The sequence below is a fragment of the Hemitrygon akajei genome, chromosome 8, assembly GCF_048418815.1.
Source record: "Hemitrygon akajei chromosome 8, sHemAka1.3, whole genome shotgun sequence".
Taxonomy (NCBI): domain Eukaryota; kingdom Metazoa; phylum Chordata; class Chondrichthyes; order Myliobatiformes; family Dasyatidae; genus Hemitrygon; species Hemitrygon akajei.
This window is the reverse complement of record NC_133131.1, coordinates 43,380,980-43,401,419: the sequence shown is the minus strand read 5'-3', so window position 1 is coordinate 43,401,419 and position 20,440 is coordinate 43,380,980. Positions and strand designations below refer to the sequence as shown.

Sequence of the window (20,440 nt, the reverse complement as noted above, 5' to 3'; positions counted from 1 at the left end):
TAATGCAAATACTAAATTATTCAATAGCAAAATACAAACTACTAGCATTAGTGGAGCCAAAGGGATTATGCTTTGAGTTGAGACCCAGCATTAAAACTGAGTGTAAGGGATAATATCCACTGTAAAGAGGTACTGGGGAACGATGAAGCACAAGTTTTGCTCGATTCCAGCTTGTGGTCTCATGTCCAAATGTTTAATGTGTATTTTGTACCTTTGAGAAAGGGATGTCATACAGCTGCCATACTAGTTTACACTTTACAGAATTGTAGGTTTTAGCGCAAGTGTATTTTTTTTTCCTCACTTCAAGTTGTAATGAAACAAATTGATTTTCTTCCCCCAAACAGTGCATTTTCCTCTGCAAACAGATGTAACAGGTGTCCTTTCAGTTTCTCCCATTTTTGTTCCATTCTAATATTTTAATGTTCTATTTCCTACCTATGACTAAGCAAAACTAAATGAAAACTTGAAAAAGAGTAATTCTTTTGACAAGCTACTTTATAGTTTGTTCCTGATCATGCTGCTTCCTGCTTCGCAAGTAAGATAGTAAAGTCTACTGTTCTGGACTTCATATTTTAACCATCCATCCTTTCTTCTGCATTTTATGGACTCCTGTTTTCCACCAGTCATCTTTTCTCACACCTAATATTGTCTTTGAATCATACAACCCTTCAATTTTCCTTGACTGATTTAAGTAATTGGAAAAATTATTTCCTTTCACTGAGTATAACATAGAAAGTCTAGACATTGGCAAAATCTTAACGGCTCTTCTTTACTACCATAGGATTACATGGGACACAGAATCCTGGAAATTAAAAAAATATTCAAACTATCCATAATTTGGATTTAAGTTTTCATTGTTTGTTGGTATGATATACGACTTTTGGGTAAGGGGTGGGTGGGAGGCACAATTTCAACATCATTAAGTTACAATAATCATAAGTACTGCCTCGAACATGAGACAGCTCACAAACCAATTATTGCCAAATACAAACATTCAACACAAATGCTGCCACCAGTACAAACAGAAGTATTTTTTCTTCACTTTAATAAAAGTATTCTGGTTGACAAGTCAGATGTACAGAACACTCCCTCAATCAATGCAGACAAGATTTAGTGAATTTCACAGAAGCAATTATCTTGCGCTGATAAAAAAGAAAAAAAATCTTTCCAATGGTACAAAAAGGTCAGGATATAAGCAAACATTTTTCCTATGTTGTACAATTATAATACAATGATGCCCCTAGCTTTCTGAAGCTCACACCTTCACATTGGATGATTCTGGAGGCTGAGATTTCTCACGCAGATTGACATCGTGTTCTGCAAGTTTGAGGGAAAAAGATATTAATTGTATGCACAAGACAAAATTCTACATCAATAGGCTGATAACAATGTTAATGCACAACTTAGACAAAATAAAAATTTCTAAGGACTTGAATATTTCAAATCATAGTTGGAGACTTCAACCAGGCTTGTTTGAAGAAAACCCTGTCCAATTACCATCAGCATATAACCTGTAGCACCAGAGGTCCCAACATACTAGACCAATGTTATACTAAGATTAGGAATGCCTATCGTTCTTTGCTTACAAATTGTTTTGGTAAATCAGATCATTTTACTGTCCTTTCCTTCCTGCATACAGGCAGAGGCTAAAGCTCCAGAGAATAGGACAACAAAGAGGTCATGGGAGGCAGAGAAGCAGGTATGGGATCGCTCTGAGGTAGTGGATTGGGCTGTATTCAAGAACTCATCGAATTGAGGGATCTGAATGAAATCTCCATGGTCGTGATGGTGTGGACTTTATTAGAACAGCTGTAGATGAGTATATCCCACTTTTTAAGAAAGGAGGGAGGGAGAAAACAGAACTATCGACCTGTCAGCCTGACATCGGTGGTGGGGAAGATGCTAGAGTCCATTATTAAGGATGAAATAGTGGCATATCTAGATAGCAGTGATAGGATTGGGCCGAGCCAGCATGGATTTACCAAGGGTAAATCACGCTCGACTAATCTGTTGGGAGTTTTTCGAGGATGTAACCAGGAAGTTAGACGGGGGAGATCCAGTGGATGTAGTGTACCTCGATTTTCAGAAGGCATTTGATAAGGTCCCACATAGGAGACTGGTGGGTAAAATCAAAGCTCAGGGCATCGGAGGGAAGACATTGACATGGATAGAAAACTGGTTGGCAGATAGAAAGCAAAGGGTAGCGGTGAATGGGTGTTTCTCGGAATGGCAGGTGGTGACTAGTGGGGTGCCCAGGGCTCGGTATTGGGACCACAGCTGTTTACAATTTACGTCAATGATTTGGATGAAGGCATTGAGAATAACATCAGCAAATTTGATGAGGATGTTAGGAGAATTCAGGGTGACTTGGATAGGCTGGGTGAGTGGGCAGATACTTGACAGATGACGTTTAATGTGAATAAGTGTGAGGTTATCCACTTTGGGAGTAAGAACAGGAAGGCAGATTATTATCTGAACGGTGTAGAGTTAGGTAAGAGAAATACAAAGAGATCTAGGAGTCCTTGTTCAACAGTCACTGAAGGTGAATGAGCAAGTGCAGCAGGCAGTGAAGAAGGCTAATGGAATGTTGGCCTTTATTACAAAGGGAATTGAGTACAAGAGCAAGGAAATCCTCTTGCATTTGTACAGAGCCCTGGTGAGACCACACCTGGAGTATTGTGTACAGTTTTGGTCTCCAGGGTTAAGGAAGGACATCCTGGCTGTAGAGGAAGTGCAGCGTAGATTCACGAGGTTAATTCCTGGGATGTCTGGACTGTCTTACGCAGAGGGGTTAGAGAGACTGGGCTTGTACACGCTGGAATTAAGGAGATTGAGAGGGGATCTGATTGCAACATATAAGATTATTAAGGGATTGGACAAGATAGAGGCAGGAAATATGTTCCAGATGCTGGGAGAGTCCAGTACCAGAGGGCATGGTTTGAGAATAAGGGGTAGGTCATTTAGGACAGAGTTAAGGAAAAACTTCTTCTCCCAGAGAGTTGTGGGGGTCTGAAATGCACTGCCTCAGAAGGTAGTGGAGGCCAGTTCTCTGGATGCTTTCAAGAAGGAGCTAGATAGGTATCTTATGGATAGGGGAATCAAGGGATATGGGGACAAGGCAGGAACCGGGTGTTGATAGTAGATGATCAGCCATGATCTCAGAATGGCGGTGCAGGCTCAAAGGGCCGAATGGTCTACTTCTGCACCTATTGTCTATTGTCTATAAATCATTCAGTCTTCCCCAATCAAAAGCCCTGGATAAAGCAAGAGATCAGAAATCTGCCTTCAGGAGAGTGAACCCACGAAAAGCATCTGACCCTGATGGGGTACCAGATCAGAGGCATTCAATTGTGGAGACCAAGTAAGTTACACAAGGTCCAGGTACAATCTCCAGAAAGTCACCTCAAGGGAAATTCCACACCAAATTTAAATCAATGAAATATACTTGACAGGTGGCAGGACTTAAATATGATCACCTCTTATAAAGATAAATTGAGCAATATAGGAGACAGCAGCCTTCTCTTCCAGATGACCTCAAAGCCTTCTATGATCGTTTTGACTGTCAAAACATGAACTGCCATAAACTCCTGCATTCCCCAATGATCCTTTGACTTCAGTCTCTGAAGCTGATGTGCAAGCTGCCCTCACGAGGGTGAACCCACAAAAAGCATCCGGTCCAGACGGGGTACCTGGTTTCTGCATTAATTACTCATGAATGTGGTCTGATCTTCACCCAAGTCATAATGATGGACAGACACTCTGCCTAAACTAATAACACACAAACAGGTGCACTTCTCATCAATAATGTGTACACCATTGAAACAATCACAGTTTAGGTTCAAAAAATTATGTGAACCTCTGGGGCAATGCCTTCTATAAATTTTATTTGGAGTCATGTGTTCCATAACGAGATCAGATTGGTGTGGGTTGCACAGGTGCCCTGCCATATAAAACACCACACAAAATCAGGCAACTGACAAGAGCCTGCTCTTCTCAAAGAAGATCTGTTTATGTACACCATGCCTTGATCAAAACAACTTTCAGAGGACATTAGAAGAATTGTAGAGATGCATGAAGCTGGAAAAGGCTATAAAAGCATTTCTAAAGACCTGAATGTTCTACAAATGGAGGAAACTCAGTACGGTTGCTACTCTAGGAGTGGGCGTCCTGCAAAGATCTCACTAAGAGCACAAGGTGCAATGCTGAAAGAGATGAAAAAGAACCCAAGGGTAATAGCAAAAGACCTACAAAAATCTCCGGAACTTGCTAAAGTCTCTGTTCATGTATCCACTATAAGAAAATCACTAAATAAGAATGGTGTTCATGGAAGGACACCATGGAGGAAGCCACTGCTCTAAAAAAAACACTGTTGCGTGTCTCAAGTTTGCAAATGACCACCTGGATGTTCCACAATACTTCTGGGACAATGTTCTGTGTACAGATAAAACAAAAATTGAACTTTTTGGCAGAATTGCACACTGCTATGTTTGGAGGAAAAAGGGCACTGCACACCAACACCAAAACCTCATCCCACCTGTGAAACATGGTTTGGGACTGTTTTGCTGCCTCAGGGCCTGGACAGCTTGCTATTGTTGAGGGACAATGAATGCAAAATTGTATCAAGACATTTTACAGGAGAATGTTAGGGCAGTGGTCTGTCACCTGAAGCTCAACAGAAGTTGGATGATACGTCAAGAAATGATCCAAAACACAAGAGTAACTCAAAAACAGAATGGTTTAAAAAGAAGAAAATTAACATTTTAGAATGGCCTAGTCAAAGTTTGGAGGAAGTTGACAAGCAGGACCTTAAAGGTAGTAATCTCAGGATTACTGCCAGTGCCACACGACAGTCAGTATAGGAATACAGTGAGGTAGAGGATAAATGCATGGCTGAGGGATTGGAGTGGGGGGGGAGGCAGGGATTCAGATTTCTGGATCATTGGGACCTCTTTTGGGACAGGTGTGACCTGTACAAAAAGGACAGGTTGCACTTGAATCGGAGGGGGGCCAATATCCTGGCAGGGAGGTTTGCTAAGGTTATTGGGGAGAGTTTAAGCTAGAATTGCTGAGGGGTGGAACCGAACTGAAGAGACAGATGAAGGGGCTCACAAATAAAGCTTGGAGACAGTGCGAGAGGGAAGATAAGCAGGTGATAGAGAAGGGATACGCTCAGACCGATGGTTTGAGATGCATCTTTATTTTAAAACAAGAAGCACCATGAACAAAGCCAATGAGCTTAGAGCGTTGTTCAGTACTTGCAGCTATGATGTGTGGCCTTCCAGAGGCTTGGAAGGCTCAGGGGCAGGAATGGTTTCTTTGAGTGCCAGGCTTTAGATGTTTCAGAAAGGACAGGGAGGGAGGCAAAATCGTTGGGGGCATGGCACTGCTGATCAAAGATAGTGTCACGCTGCAGAAAAGGTGTAAGTCATGGACAGTAAGTCTACTGAGTCTCTGTGGGTGGGAGTTAGAAACAGGAAGGGGCCAATAACTACTGGGTTTTTTTTTAAATATAGACCACCCAATAGTAACAGGGATATCGAGGAGCAGATAGGAAGAGATTCTGGAAAGGTGTAATAATATGGTTGTCGTAGTGGGAGATTTTAATTTCCCAAATATTGATTGGTATCTCCCGAGAGCAAGGGGTTTAGATGGAGTGCAGTTTGTTAGGTGTGTTCAGGAAGGTTTCCTGACACAATATGTAGATAAGCCTACAAGAGGAAAGGCTGTACTTGATCTGGTATTGGGAAATGAACCTGGTCAGGTGTCAGGTCTCTTAATAGGAGCGCATTTTGGCAATAGTGATCACAATTCTATCTCCTTTACCATAGCACTGGAGAGGGATAGGAACAGACAGTTAGGAAAGCATTTAATTGGAGTAAGGGGAAATATGAAGCTATCGGGCAGGGACTTGGAAGCATAAATTGGGAACAGATGTTCTCAGGGAAATGTACAGCAGAAATGTGGCAAATGTTCAATGGATATTTGTGTGGCGTTCTACATAAATACGTTCCAATTAGACAAGGAAAGGTTGGTAGGGTACAGGAACCGTGGTGTACAAAGGCTGTTGAAAATCTAGTCAAGAAGATAGGAAAAGCTTAAAAAAGATTCAAGAAACTAGGCAATGATAAAGATCTGGAAGATTATAAGGCTAGCAGGAAGGAGCTTAAGAATGAAATTAGGAGAGCCAGAAGGGGCCACGAGAAGGCCTAGGCAAGCAGGATTAAAGAAAACGCCAAGGCAATTTACAAGTGTGTGAAAAGCAAGAGGATAAAACGTGAGAGAATAGGACCAAATAAGTGTGAAAGTGGAAAAGTGTGTATGGAACCGGAGGACATAGCGGAGGTACTTACTTCAGTATGGAAAAGGATCTTGGCGATTGTAGGGATGATTTACAGCGGATTGAAAAGCTCAAGCATACAGACATTAAGAGGATGTGCTGGAGCTTTTAGAAAACATTAATTTGGATAAGTCTCTAGGACCGAGCGAGTTGTACCCCAGGCTACTGTGGGAGGCAAAGGAGGAGATTGCTGAGCCTCTGGCAACGATCTTTGCATCATCAATGGGGACGGGAGAGGTTCCGGAGAATTGAAGAGTTGCAGATGTTGTTCCCTTATTCAAGAAAGGGAGTACAGATAGCCCAGGAAATTATAGACCAGTGAGTCTTAGTTCAGTGGTTGGTAAGTTGATGGAAAAGATCCTGAGGCAGCATTTATGAACATGGGGGGGGGGGGGGGGGGGGGTAATATGAGTAGGAAGTCAGCATGGCTTTGTCAAAGGCAGGTCGTGCCTGACAAGCCTGACTGAATTTTTTGAGGATGTGACCAAACATGTTGATGAAGGTACAGCAGATGTAGTGTACATGGATATCAGCAAAGCATTTGATAAGGTACCCCATGCAAGGCTAATTGAGAAAGTAAGAAGACATGGGATCTAAGGGGACCTTGCTTTGTGGATCCAACATTGGTTTTCCCACAGAAGGCAGAGAGTGGTTGTAGACAGGTCATATTCTGCATGGAGGTCAATGACCAGTGGTGTGCCTCAGTGATCTGTTCTGGGACCCCCTTCTCTTCGTGATTATTATAAGTGACCTGGATGAGGAAGTGGAGGGATTGGTTAGTAGGTTTGCTGATGACACAAAGGTTGGGGGTGTTGTGGATAGTGTGGAGGGCTGTCAGAGGTTACAGCAGGACATCGACAGGATGCAAAACTGGGCTGAGAAGTGGCAGATGGAGTTTAACCCAGATAAGTGTGAGGTAGATCATTTTGGTAGGTCAAATGTGATGGCAGAATATAGTATTAATGGTAAGACTCTAGGCAGTGTGGAGGATCAGAGGGATCTTAGGGTCTGAGTCCATAGGACACTCAAAATTGCTGCGCAGGTTGACTCTGTGGTTAAGAAAACATATGGTGCCTTGACCTTCACCCACCGTGGGATTGAGCTTAAGAGCCAAGAGATAATGTTACAGCTATATAGGACTCTGGTCAGACCCCACTACAGGAAGGATGTGGAAACTATAGAAAGGGTGCAGAGGAGATTTACAAGGATGTTGCCTGGATTGGGGAGCATGCCTATCAGAATAGGTTGAGTGAACTTGACCTTTACTCCATGGAGCAGCGGAAGTTGAGAGGTGACCTGATAGGGGTGTATAAGATGATGAGAGGCATTCATCATGTGGATAGTCAGAGGCTTTTTCCCAGGGCTGAAAACACGAGAGGGCACAGTTTTAAGGTGCTTGGATGTAGGTACAGAGGATATATCGGGGCAAAGTTTATTTATGCAGAGAGTGGTGAGTGCGTAGAATGGGCTGCTGGCGACGGTGGTGGAGGTGGATGCGATAAGGGTCTTTTAATTGACTCCTGAATAGCTACACGGAGCTTAGAAAAACAGAGCGCTATGGGTAACCCTGGGTAATTTCTAAAGTGAGTCCACGTTTGGCACAGCATTGTGGGCCAAAGGGCCTGTATTGTTCTGTAGGTTTTCTATGTTTCTATGACACACCCTCATTCACTGCTGCCATCAGGAAGAAGGTACAAGAGCCTGTTAGGGTTAATGTTAGGGTTAATTCGAGACTGCCATTACAGGTCAGGAGTGGCTCACGTAATGCGAGGGAGGGGGGAAGCAAAACTGGGGACTCCGCTACACCGAAACTACTAGTGTCACGCGATTCAGTAAACAAAAGAAACAGGTAACTCGTGCGTGTATGGCATCGGGCCAATAAGATGGACACAAGTGCCCGATGTTACCTAATATGTAGCGGGGGGTTGTGCTGGGGGGAAAAGGGATATAAATAAGAGCAGATTGTAAGGGGAGGTCGGAACGCGCCTTCTACAGCGACTCCGTCGATTCGCTGTGCCAGTTACGAATTCTGCAATAAACCCAAGTTTTGTAATATTCCGGTGTTGGTTGTCTCTCTTCCTAAACGAACACAGGGCAGAATTTCAAGCCCAACATTTGGTGACCCCGACGTGGGGAGGGAGAGACAACACAGGCTGGCGGGTCCGACAGCAGACAACTTGCGGCCGCAAGCTCGACTAAGGTCAGGAAGTGCCTGTTATATCGAAGACTTCCACTAGATAGTTAAATCACTGAGTTAGATTTTGTCTGCTGACGGATCCTCACCAACCCCAAATTACCCTGGGAGAGATCATTCCCGGTGCAGAATCGTGACTGGTAAGTACTAACTCTTATCTGTTTTTAGGAAGATCCTCCGCCCGTGGAAAAGTCTTCTGAGTGAGGGTACCCGCCGCCCACGAAGGGCATAAAAGTCTCAGGAGTGAGGAGGAGAAGAGAAAAGTGTCGCGGTACACCGTAGTACACAGGGATACTGACGGCGCCTACCTTAGACTGGTTGTTAAGAGGAGAAATCTCCCACGCGAAGGTCAGGTTTTGAAAGGCGATCGTCCCACATTTGATCCTCTCTGTGTACTAGGGAGCCATGGAGCACTTCAATTTCGAGTTACCGAAACTCAGACATTTGTGTGTTGAGTAACAGAGTTTTTAGAAATATGGTAAAATTGATAACTGTGCGAGTTCAATAATCTAACAGTGAGCAGCCGCAGGGGTCGGACACCATCAAGGTAGGAGTGGAAGTGTTCCTCCGAGGCCCAGGGAAGCTCACCTGGAACGGAAAACGGTGGCATGGTCCATACCCTGTCACCGAGGTCTCCAACAGGGCATTAAAAGGTAAGCAGAGAGGGGGACAATAACTGGCATCATTTTCTACTGGCTAAATAAGACCTCTGGCAAGTGGGGAGCGTTTCTGGGACAGTTGGCTCTAGGACTGTCTATTTCAATTGCTATCTTTATTATGTGTGGTTGTTGTTGCGGGACTATAGATCGAGCCTTGACCGGAAAGGATGGACCTCCACCGGCGTACCAGGCACCCTTGTTCCCGGTGGAAGGGGAGGACACGGCCCTCCCGGAAAGCGGACGCGCTATGGGAGGACACGGACTGAAATGGACCATGGCAAGGGGGGGATTGTGAATTTGTTCTTGAATAAGTTTTCTGAAATGTTGCATGCTACTTGTAAAAATTGCGGATGTTTAGGGAACCCCTACCCATATTTTGTGACCCTAGGTCGGACAAATCAGGATAAGCAAATAGGGAGGACACGCCAAAGAGTGCCGGGGGACGCTCACCTCCCTGCCTGATCCCGGCAGCCGCGGAAAAGCTTGTAAGGGATGTGGCCTCTGGGAGGCCAAGGGAGGGAGTGTTAGGGTTAATTCGAGACTGCCATTACAGGTCAGGAGTGGCTCACGTAATGCGAGGGAGGGGGGAAGCAAAACTGGGGACTCCGCTACACCGAAACTACTAGTGTCACGCGATTCAGTAAACAAAAGAAATAGGTAACTCATGCGTGTATGGCATCGGGCCAATAAGATGGACACAAGTGCCCGATGTTACCTAATATGTAGCGGGGGGTTGTGCTGGGGGGAAAAGGGATATAAATAAGAGCAGATTGTAAGGGGAGGTCGAAACGCGCCTTCTCCAGCGACTCCGTCGATTCGCTGTGCCAGTTACGAATTCTGCAATAAACCCAAGTTTTGTAATATTCCGGTGTTGGTTGTCTCTCTTCCTAAACGAACACAGGGCAGAATTTCAAGCCCAACAAGCCTCAGGGTTCTCACCACCAGGTTCAGGAACAGTTAGTACCCCTCAACCATCAGACCCTTGAACAAGAGAGGATAACTTAACTTGCCCCATTATTAAAATGTTGTCACAACCAATGAACTCACTTTCATGAAGCCATCATCTCATGTTCTCGATATTTATTACCTACTTATTTATACTTCCATTGGCACAGTTTGTTGTCTTCTATACTCTGGCTGAATGCCCCAGTTGGGACGACTTCCAATGATTTTATTATAGATTCTATTTGCTAAGTATGCCCATAAGAAAATGAATCTCAGGGTTGCATATGGCAACATATATGTACTTTGATAATAAAATTTGGAAACCTTGAAAACCTACTGCACAATACAAACCTACTACACAATATGTACAGCACAGACCACAATGCTGTGCCGAACATTTACTTTGAACTTTAAATAAAAATGGCCAAAGCCAACAAGATAGTTGAAATAGCAGAAGAGAAACTGGAAAAACAAACCTCCAACGAAAAGGTACTAATTACCATCTCCTAATATTGCATCAATACACTGCATTCCATTTTAATGGAATCTAAATCATGAAGGAAGCTCACTGTGGAAACATTTAATTCCTTAAAATGGGCCTCATTTGAGTGACATTAAGATCTCTAAGATAATGTTAACCAATCTCTAACTTAAGCTTAATTATTAAAATAGATGCTTTGATTATGCAAAAGAAAGCCACATTTTCTGTTTTTTTTTACCAAAGAAACATTTGAAGACACCTTGGAGGTCAGTCAGTGGAGAAACAAATGAGAATTTTTTATTTTTTGACAATCAATTGTGTGATGTCTATTTGAGTGACTACAGAAACTTTGTGACTGGTTATCACAAAGGCCAAAGGATTATACTATCCTTTGGCCTTCAAAGTCACATACTTACAGATACTAACTGCAATGTTTCAACAGTAGACCAACCATCTTCTTCTGGCACGTTGTCAAATGACAAGTGCCCCTACAGACACCTCCTCATATAACCTCTTGGAGTGAGCAGGGCATGGGTGGGACTTGATGCTACATCCTGACTGACTGGATCTCAATTGCCTCTTCAAGCTAACCAATGAGGAATTGGCCTTGTTCTGATTAGTCAATTTTATAGGCCAAACCATCTTTAGGTATGTGTGGTCCCAAACTGGAGCTATCTCTACACCCTCAGAACCTACATTTAGGCCCCCACATGCTCCATCTCTAGACCAGCAGCCAAGCCAGACATCAGAAGTTTGGAGCAGAGGGCATTTCAATCAGGTCCACTGCCCGAGGATAAAAGGCAGGAGCAGGTTGCAGCAACATAATAGATCTTTTACCAATGATGAATCAGTGCTTGGTATTGATTAGTAAGAACAAACTAAAAAGGAGAAAGGGCAAGTGTTAAATACAAGGTAGCTGATTTACAAATGAAGGCAATGTGTGGTGAGGATAGGGCAGTGACAGGGCAAAATTGCAGTCAATAGGATAGGTAAAAAGCAGACAAAATCAAAAAGAGTGAGTACAGGACTGAAGGTGTTTTATTTGAATGTGTTGTATATGTAATAAGGTAGATGAACTTGCAGCACAGTTGCAGATTGGCAGGTATGATGTTGCAGGTGTCAATAAATCAAGGCTGAAAGATTATAGCTGGGAGCTTAATGTCCAAGGATATACATTATATTGAAAGGATAGGCAGGATGGTGGAGGGGGTGTGTTTCTGTTGGTAAAAAATGAAATCAAATCATTAGAAAGAGGTGACATAGGGTCGGAAGGTGTTGAATCATTGTAGATAGAGCTAAGGAAATAAAAGGGTAAAAAGACCCTGATGGGAATTATATACATATCCCCAAACAGCAGTAAAGATATGCCCTACAAATTACAATGGGAGATAAAAATGCACAACAATGTTACAATAGTCAAGGGTGACTTCAATATGCAGTCAGATTGGGAAAATCAGGTTGGTGTTGGATTACAGGAGGGGAAATTTCTAGAGTGCCTACGAGGTAGCTTTTTAGAGCAGCTCATGGTTGAGCCCACTGTAGGATCAGCTAGTCTGCACTGGGTGTTGTGCAATGAGCCCAAATTGATGAGAGAGCTTAAGGTAAAAACCCTACAGGGCAAGTGATCATTATATGATCAAACTCCGCCTGAAATTTGAAAAGGAGAAGCCAAAGTCAGATCTATCAGTATGGGAATTACAGAGTCTTGAGAGAGGAGTCAACCAGAATTGATTGGAAAAGAACACTGGCAGAGATGACGGCAGAGCAGCAATGGCTAGAATTTCTGGAAGCAGTTCTGAAGGCGCAGGATGTATACATCCCAAAGAAGAATTGTTAAGGAAAGATGACACAACCGTAGCTAACAAGAGAAGTCAAAGCCAACATGAAAGCCAAAGAAAGGGCATATAATAGAACAAAAAATTAGTGGGAAGTAAAAGGATTGGGAAGCTTTTAAAAATCAACAGAAGGCGACTAAAGTCATTAAGATGTAATGTGAAAGTAAGCTAGCCAATAATATTAAAGAGGATAACAAAAGTTTCTTCAGATACCTAAAGTGTAAAACAGAGGTAAGAGCGGATATCAGACCACTGGAAAACGATGCTGGAGAGGTACGTAATGGGGGAACAACAAATTACCGGACAAACTCAAGTATTTTGCACCAGTCTTCTCTGTGGAAGACATGAGCAGCATGGTGGAAGTTCCAGGTGTTAGGCAGCATGGAGTGTGTGAAGCTACCATAACTAGAGAGAAGGGTCTTGGGAAACTGAAATGTCTGAAGTTAGAACAAATCACCTGGACCCCAGAGTTCTGAAAGAGGTGGCTGAAGAGATCGTGGAGGCAATAGTAATGATCTTCAAGCATCACTAGTTTCTGGAATGGTTCCAAAAGACTGGAATATTGCAAATGTCACTCCACTCTTCAAGAAGGGAGAGAAGCAGAAAGAAACTATAGCAACACATACAAAATGCTGGAGGAACTCAGGACAGGCAGCAACTATGGAAAAATGTACAGTCAACGTTTTGGGCCAAAACCCTTCAGTAGGACTGGCGAAAAAAAAAGATATAAAAGGTGGGCCAAGGAGAGAAACACAACGTGATAGGTGAAACCTGGAAAGGGAGCAATGAAGTAAAGGCCTGGGAAGTTGATTGGTGAAAGAGACAGAAAGAGAAAATACAAAAAACTAAGGTGAAAGGGGACATAGGAATCTTTATGTAGAATTTGCAGGTTGAGTCTGTGGTGAGGAAGGCAAATGGAATGTTAGCATTCAGCCATGACTGAATGATGGAGCAAATTCAATGAACCAAATGGCCTAATTCTAATTATGTCTAATTGTCTTATAGTCTGAGTGCAAAAACTTGAGAACAAGTGGGATTGCTGAACACTGCCTATCATCCTCATGTATACTAAGGTTTGATGAGGCCAACATCCCTAGCAAGGAAAATAATGCCTATAAGGGGAAGATTAAGGAATCACTAAAGATGGAGCACGTGGGGAATCTAAATGTAGATTCTAAGAGTGCAGAGCTAGCTCCAGTCTGAGACCACACATTCTTAAAGAGAGTTTGGCCTAAAATAATTGACCAATCAAAACAAGGCCAATTCAAACTAACCAATGAGACATAAAGCAATTCCGATCCAGCCAATCAGGGTCAAGCATTACATCTTACTTTAGAGGTGTCTTTAGGGGCACTTGTCATTTGATTAACTTGTGCTGGAGCAAAACAGTCAGTTTACCATTGAAACACTGCAATCAGTATCTGTAAGTAGATGAATGTTAAGGCCAAAGGATAGTATGAGGTCTGATTTTTTTCAAACTGGAACAAATGATCTGGCTTTCATTTTAAGGTACACAATAAAGGTAGAGCAACAGTTATCGCAACTTTTAAAACCAGTTGTCAATGAACTGTCAATCATACAACTTTCACCTCTGCACACAATCCCAGTTTTTAGTATCCCACCATCCTAGCACCAGATAGTGTTTTTCCATAGTTTTAAACCATTCTCCAAGGGTCAAATAAGATCTTGTTTTGTAGGCCTATAAATTGCCATTTAAAAAAGACCATCCAATAGTTTGATTATATGTCAACGTTTCTTTTACTGGGTAAATAAAACAACACTTCGCGACTGAATGTTCTGTTAATCTGGGAATCATTCAACTAATTTTATTATTCCATCAGGTAAAGCAGACTTGAGATAAAATGGAATAAAATTTGACTTCAATAGTTTGCAGCAAAACCTACAGTACATATTTTCCAATCGTGATCAAGTCTTAAGTTCACTGTAAAAATATAGGTGGCAAATTAATTTAGCCATATTCTTCTAAAAATTGGATCAATTTAATAAAACAAAAAATAAAGCAGGTAGAGGAGGAAAACAGGCCATTTTACAAAGATGACAATTATAGTGATAAATAGATCACACTAGAAAATCCTACCAAATATACTAATTGAATTCGGGAACCATTAGTGCTTAATGAGCTGGCTGCGAAGCCCACTGAAAGCTAAACTTACTGCACTCTTATGAGTTCCTACTACCATGTTGAGTTTGGCTCTTCTTTTATTTTAGGCTGTTCTTGTATTTGAGATGCATCTGGTAGAACAGAAACCAAACAATTTAATGAATCACATGAATAAAAATCAATTTGGTTTGATCAGAAAAGATAGAATGATGCAGAAGTGTTATCTTCCTGCACTAACTTCTGACTGAAAAACCTTAATTTGTATCTTTCAGTACAGCAAATCAGATATAACACAAACAGTAACTAAGACCATTTATAATCATAAATATGTGCAACACATGTACTGTGAAGCAACAAATGAGAAACAAAAATCGGAAACTGAATTACACATTTAAAATATATAGGATAGGAATTCCCTTGAGATTTGAAACAGGCCTGGAAGATAATTAAATCATTTCTCCACTCATCAAAATTAGCGAAAAAATATTATTAGAGAAAATTTAAATAGATACAAGGGAAAATTTAACTGGGAATGCAAATAACTATAAGTTATAGATATGAAGCCAAACCACGGAATGATTACAACCTGTTTCAAATCAATGAAATATGAAACAGAACATCAGGTACAACTGTAACACAGCTACATATTTATGATAAAGTTGTGTCACAGTTTATTTCAGTTCAAATGCATAACAAACGATTGTTTTGATTGAGAAACAAGCCCTTAAAACCTTCAATAATATTTGTATCTTCTGGAGTTGGTGTTAAAGAACTTGAAGTGACTCTGGAAAGTAATTTTTAATTTAAATCACTGAAATAAATGGTATATTTACCTTGTGCTGTAGGTGGTGCAGTTGGTAGCACAAGTGTTGAAGGGGGTACCAGTGAGGCAGTTGGTAAAATGGATGCAGGTGCTGCTGCTCCAGGTGACACTGCTGGAGTTTCTACTACAGTTTGCTCAGCTAGCTCTACACAACAAAGAAAACAAAAAAATCAGTTCACTGGTCATTCAGGTACAAAATCTACATTCACTTGCAAAAGTATGTTAAATCAAATATGCAATCTCATTCATGATTTGTTCTCACTTACGATTATTAATCAGGAGTCCTGGAAAAGGTCTGTAAACAGAAGGAAAAAGTATTTTGTTGATGATATGCAAAACACCTGAGGTATTTAATTACCTCAAGATTTAAATTATTCGCACATTAAAGCCCCAAGGAGATTCCAGTCCTGTTCCCAAATCATTGTTAAAACCACTAAGTGTAGCCTTGCTTGTTTTGTTTTTTTTGGGGGGGAGGGGGCAGGGTAAGGAAGGGAGATGGGGATAGGTGTGAAGGAAACATTCTGTATCTTACCCATAAATATAAAACAAAATCACAATTTGCACCCTACTCTTAGGTGGGACACACATCGATGTACTTTTAGTCATCGTCATACTGCTCTTTCATCACTACTGTCAATTGCCAGCATTATTCCCTTTGCTATTTACCCGTTTGCAAGCATGGCATAGACATTTTACATTTGACACATTTTTGTTTAGATATTCCAGCAAAAAGCCTGAATTACCTTATAACAGTAAATTTGATGAAGTTTGCAGACTCCAAGATCTTTTTCATGCCACTTATTTCAAGATAACTGGGTGCTTTAAATGGAACTCCTGGAGGCATACCATCAACTATTACGCAACCAGGGTTTGTAGTTATCTTTCTGTAAGGGACCTTCACTGGAAAATTCATTCCAATTGCTTCACCTATAATAAAGATTACTTTTAAATGTCACTTTTCATGTATTCTTTAAAAAAGCAGCATCTGATCTAATTATGATGTAAGCAATGATACCAACTTTTAAACATTTATATCAAAACATTACCAAATTTCTTGCTGAACAGGTCATTTACTTGTTCTCTCAGTTGTCTAGCCTTTTCCACCTTGGACACTTTTTCATTTTCACCTTCTGAAAGAAAAACATTAGTTTTGGTCTCATTCTTCAAATGCAGAGGCAGAATAATCAAATCCCTGCCACTTCACTCTTCACCTTAAGTACATCTTCACACATTCAGCAAGATCTTGCCCATGATTTCTAGGTATGCTCTTCTGATGAACTTCTCTTTCACAATCATAGCTGTCCTCCTTACCATTGACTGTGTAATCTTGTAGTGAAATAGCCCCTCCCCGATAGAATTCTGAGCTACAAGTTTTTGTCCATCTTACCCACTTTCTCTTCCACCCCTCCAACACCCCCTATGTAGATGCACACTTCAAATGAAAAGGTTACTTCCCCTGCTACACGGGGCATCGCAATCAATTAAAATTGACAGTAAATTTCATCATAAAAGTTTGCATTTTAACATTCACTGGAATATTACAATCTTTAGGATTTTCTTTAAACCCAGACATAATTTGATAATGTCTGCTTAGGGTTCACACATGCAGAAACACTTGTCCTATCTGTTAACTAAAATTACAATGGGAAAAACAGAAATTGAAGACAGACATTTATGACAAAGTACTGAATATAAAGGAACATAGAACAGTACAGCACAGGAACATGCCATTCAGCCCAAGGTTGCACCAAGCCAGCTAAAAATCAAATCAAAAACACTCAAACACTAACCCCTCCTACCTACACCATGTCCATATCCCTCCATCTTCTTTGCATCCAAATGCATCTCTTAAAAGCTGCTAATGTATTTGCTTCTACCACCACAGCAGGTACCATATTCCAGATTACAGATTTCAACCGTGGGAAACAGTGTCGACAGGGAGTACCTGTGCCTCTCACAGTCTTGTAAATCTATATCAGATCTCCCCTCGGGCTCTGGCGCTATCCCAAGCTTATCCAGCCTCTCGTGATAACACATGCCCACTAAACTAGGCAGCATCCTGGTAAACCTCTTCTGCACCCTCTCCAAAGCCTCAACATCCTTTGTATATTGGGACAACCAGAACTGTCTGCAATACTCCAGACGTGGCTTAACCAGAGATTTATAAAGTTGAAACATAACCTCTTGATTTTTGTATTCAATGCCTCAACTAATTACAGCAAGCATTCCATTAGCCTTCTAAACCACCTTATTGACCTGTGTATCCACTTTCAAGGAGCTATGAACTTGGACTCCCAAGATGTTCTGCTCAGCAACACTGTTAAGAATCTTTCCCTTAACAATTTGTCCAAGTTGCAACACCTCATTTATCTAGGTTAAACTCCACCTGCCATTTCTCTGCCCTTATCTGTAACTGATCTATATCATGCTGTATTCATTGCCAGTCTTCTACACTTATCCACAACTCCATCAATTTTGGTATCATCCACAAATTTACTAACCCACCCAACTAAATTTTCATACAGGCATTTATATACAATACAAACAGCAGAGGTCCCAGCACAGATCCCTATGGAACTTCACAAATTACAGACCTCCAGCTCAAATAAATCCCTTCAAGCACTATCCTCAGTCTTCTACACACAAGCCAATTCTGAATCCAATCAGCCAATATGCCGCACATCCCATGCACCTTAATCTTCTGGATTAGCCTCCCATGAGAGACTTTGTCAAAAGCCTTACTAAAATCCATATAGACAGCATCCACTGCCCTACCTTCATCAATGTCTTTTGTTAGGAACCCCAGTTTCAACACCTGGCACAGTACATGATGTACTGGAAATCTGTGTGTTATGTACCCCAGTATCAATTCTTGGATAAGTATCTGATATACTGGAAATCTGTGACTTTGTTTCTTGTAGTGTCACGCGATGACCCACCCCAAACAGTATAAAAAAAGAGCTGAGCAGATTGCTCCAGGGACACACTTTGGGAGAGACCCACTTTGGTGGAGAGTCGTTGTGTTTGGATAGCAGAGTCGTTAGTGAGAGTGAAGAGTGCAAGCTTCGACTGAACCCAAAAGGGACTGGGTAGTCGATAACGCTGTGCATTTCGGAGGTGACTGACATTTCATAATCCAAACATGGATTTTTGGCACCCACTTTGGTGACCCCTGCAAAGTCTTGGGTGTGTGGTGACCAGTCATGTCAGTTACGTGGTGAAATTCTCACTTATTGTGGACTCTTCAAAACAGACCGCATCGTGAACTCGCTTCCACTGTAAAGGTACAGTGGCCGGTTTGTGAGATCAGCATTCGAGAGGTACTGTGTGCTGCCGCATCGCTTTCGGAAAGGTATGGTCGCCAGTTCTGGTGTATCTCTGTGAGACCTGTTTCTTCGCTGTACTTTGAAACTCCATCTTGAAGATCGTCACTTCGCTACACTTCAAAACTAAAAGTCTCTCTTATCAATTACCCTGTGAATCCCTTGAAACTTTCTGAACTGACATTCTGAGACTGTGCTCCAGTAAGACTGTTAAGAACTGGTTCTAAGTTTAACCATTTGGGAGCTATAGACGCATAGCGCTGTTAACGTTTTAAGTTAGTCGCTTGTTTAATTTTCCATGTTTCTGCTTGAGTGTTAATAAATTCTGTTGTTTTCTGATAATATCCTGACTCCATTGCACATCTATTATAGCTAGTTCCACATAACACTTTCAAAAGCTGTCATGTTGGTATGTCATGACCTACTATGCACAAAGACATGCGGGCTCTCCCTAATTAAGCCATGGATTTCCAAATGCTCATATATTCTATCTCTTAAGAATTTTCTCCAGCAATTTCCCTACAACTGATGTGAGACTCACTGATCTATAGTTCACAGGACTTTCTCTTGTTCCCCTCGTAAATAAAGGTACAACATCAGCCACTTGCCAGTCCTCTGGGACCTCGCCTATGGCTAGAGAGGACAGGAAAATACTGGTCAAGGGCCCAGCAATCTTATCTCTTGCCTCCTTCTATAACCTGGGGTAAATCCCATCAGGCCCTGGAGACTTATCCACCTTAATACTCATTAGGAGGCACAGCATTTCCTACTGGTTGACCTCTAAACACCCTAACATATTTTTACACTCAGCACTCTCCTGGCCCTCGATATCCTTTTCCTTGGTAAATACTGAAGCAAAGTACTTATTAAATACCTCACTCACATTCTCCGCATCCAAGCAAATGTTACCCCCTTTTCCTTGCCTAGTCCCACCCTCTCCCCAGTTATCCTCTTGCTCTTGATGTATATATAGAATGCCTTGGAATTCACCTTAAGCCAAGGAATTTTCATGGCCACTCATGGCTTTCCTAATTCCCTTTAGCTCTTTTCTGGCTTCATTATAATCGTCATGAGCTTCATTTGATCCCAACTTCTGAAGTTTTATATAATTTTCCTCTTTCTTCTCGACTAAATTTATCACCTCTCTGGACATCCAAGGTTCTCTTTATCTTTCCATCCACATCCTTCCTTCTAACAGGAAGGGACCTTCCCTGTACTCTGAGCATTGGATCTTTAAACACCCTCCACAAGCCGGATGTGGACTTGCCAGAGAAAAGGTGTCAATTAACGCTTCTTAGTTCCTCCTAATGCCCTTGTAATTTGACCAACTCCAATTTAAAATTCTTATCTCTAGCTATCCTGAAAGTTAAGGATTTGTGGTCACTGTTCATCCACTGAAAGGTCAATTAACCGGCCAGGTCCAGTACAGCCTCCTCTCGTTGGACCGTCCACATATTGATTCAAGAAACCTTCCTGGATACACTTAACAAATTCTGCTCCATCTAAACCCCTTGTACTAAGAAGGTCCCAGTTTATATTAGGGAAGTTGAAACCCCAATGTCAACAACCTATTATTTTTACACATTTCCTTAATCTAATTACATATCTGTTCCTCAATGTCCCAGTAGCTATCAGTGGACCTGTAGTACAATCCCATCAGTGTGACTGAAGCCTTCCAATTGCACAGTTCAACCTAAATGGACTCAGTGTCCGACCCTCCA

The 20,440-nt window shown here is 41.7% G+C and overlaps 1 protein-coding gene across 4 annotated transcripts in view; it reads right to left on the bottom strand.

Moving 5' to 3' along the window:
* Positions 1–1,028: 1,028 nt before the first annotated feature.
* The window catches only part of LOC140731838 (general transcription factor II-I-like), a 160,804-nt gene continuing 141,392 nt past the window's right edge, over positions 1,029–20,440 (bottom strand). For 3 of the 4 annotated variants that reach the window (XM_073053724.1, XM_073053727.1, XM_073053726.1), the window contains 5 exons: positions 16,443–16,526; positions 16,140–16,323; positions 15,663–15,691; positions 15,407–15,541; positions 1,029–1,317 (listed from right to left, as the gene is read on the bottom strand). In XM_073053724.1, the coding sequence (XP_072909825.1) occupies positions 1,256–1,317; positions 15,407–15,541; positions 15,663–15,691; positions 16,140–16,323; positions 16,443–16,526 (494 nt within the window). In that variant the 3' untranslated portion in view covers positions 1,029–1,255. Of the gene's footprint in view, positions 1,318–14,625; positions 14,705–15,406; positions 15,542–15,662; positions 15,692–16,139; positions 16,324–16,442; positions 16,527–20,440 lie in introns of all 4 variants that reach the window. The other variant, XM_073053725.1, reaches the window with a different exon arrangement.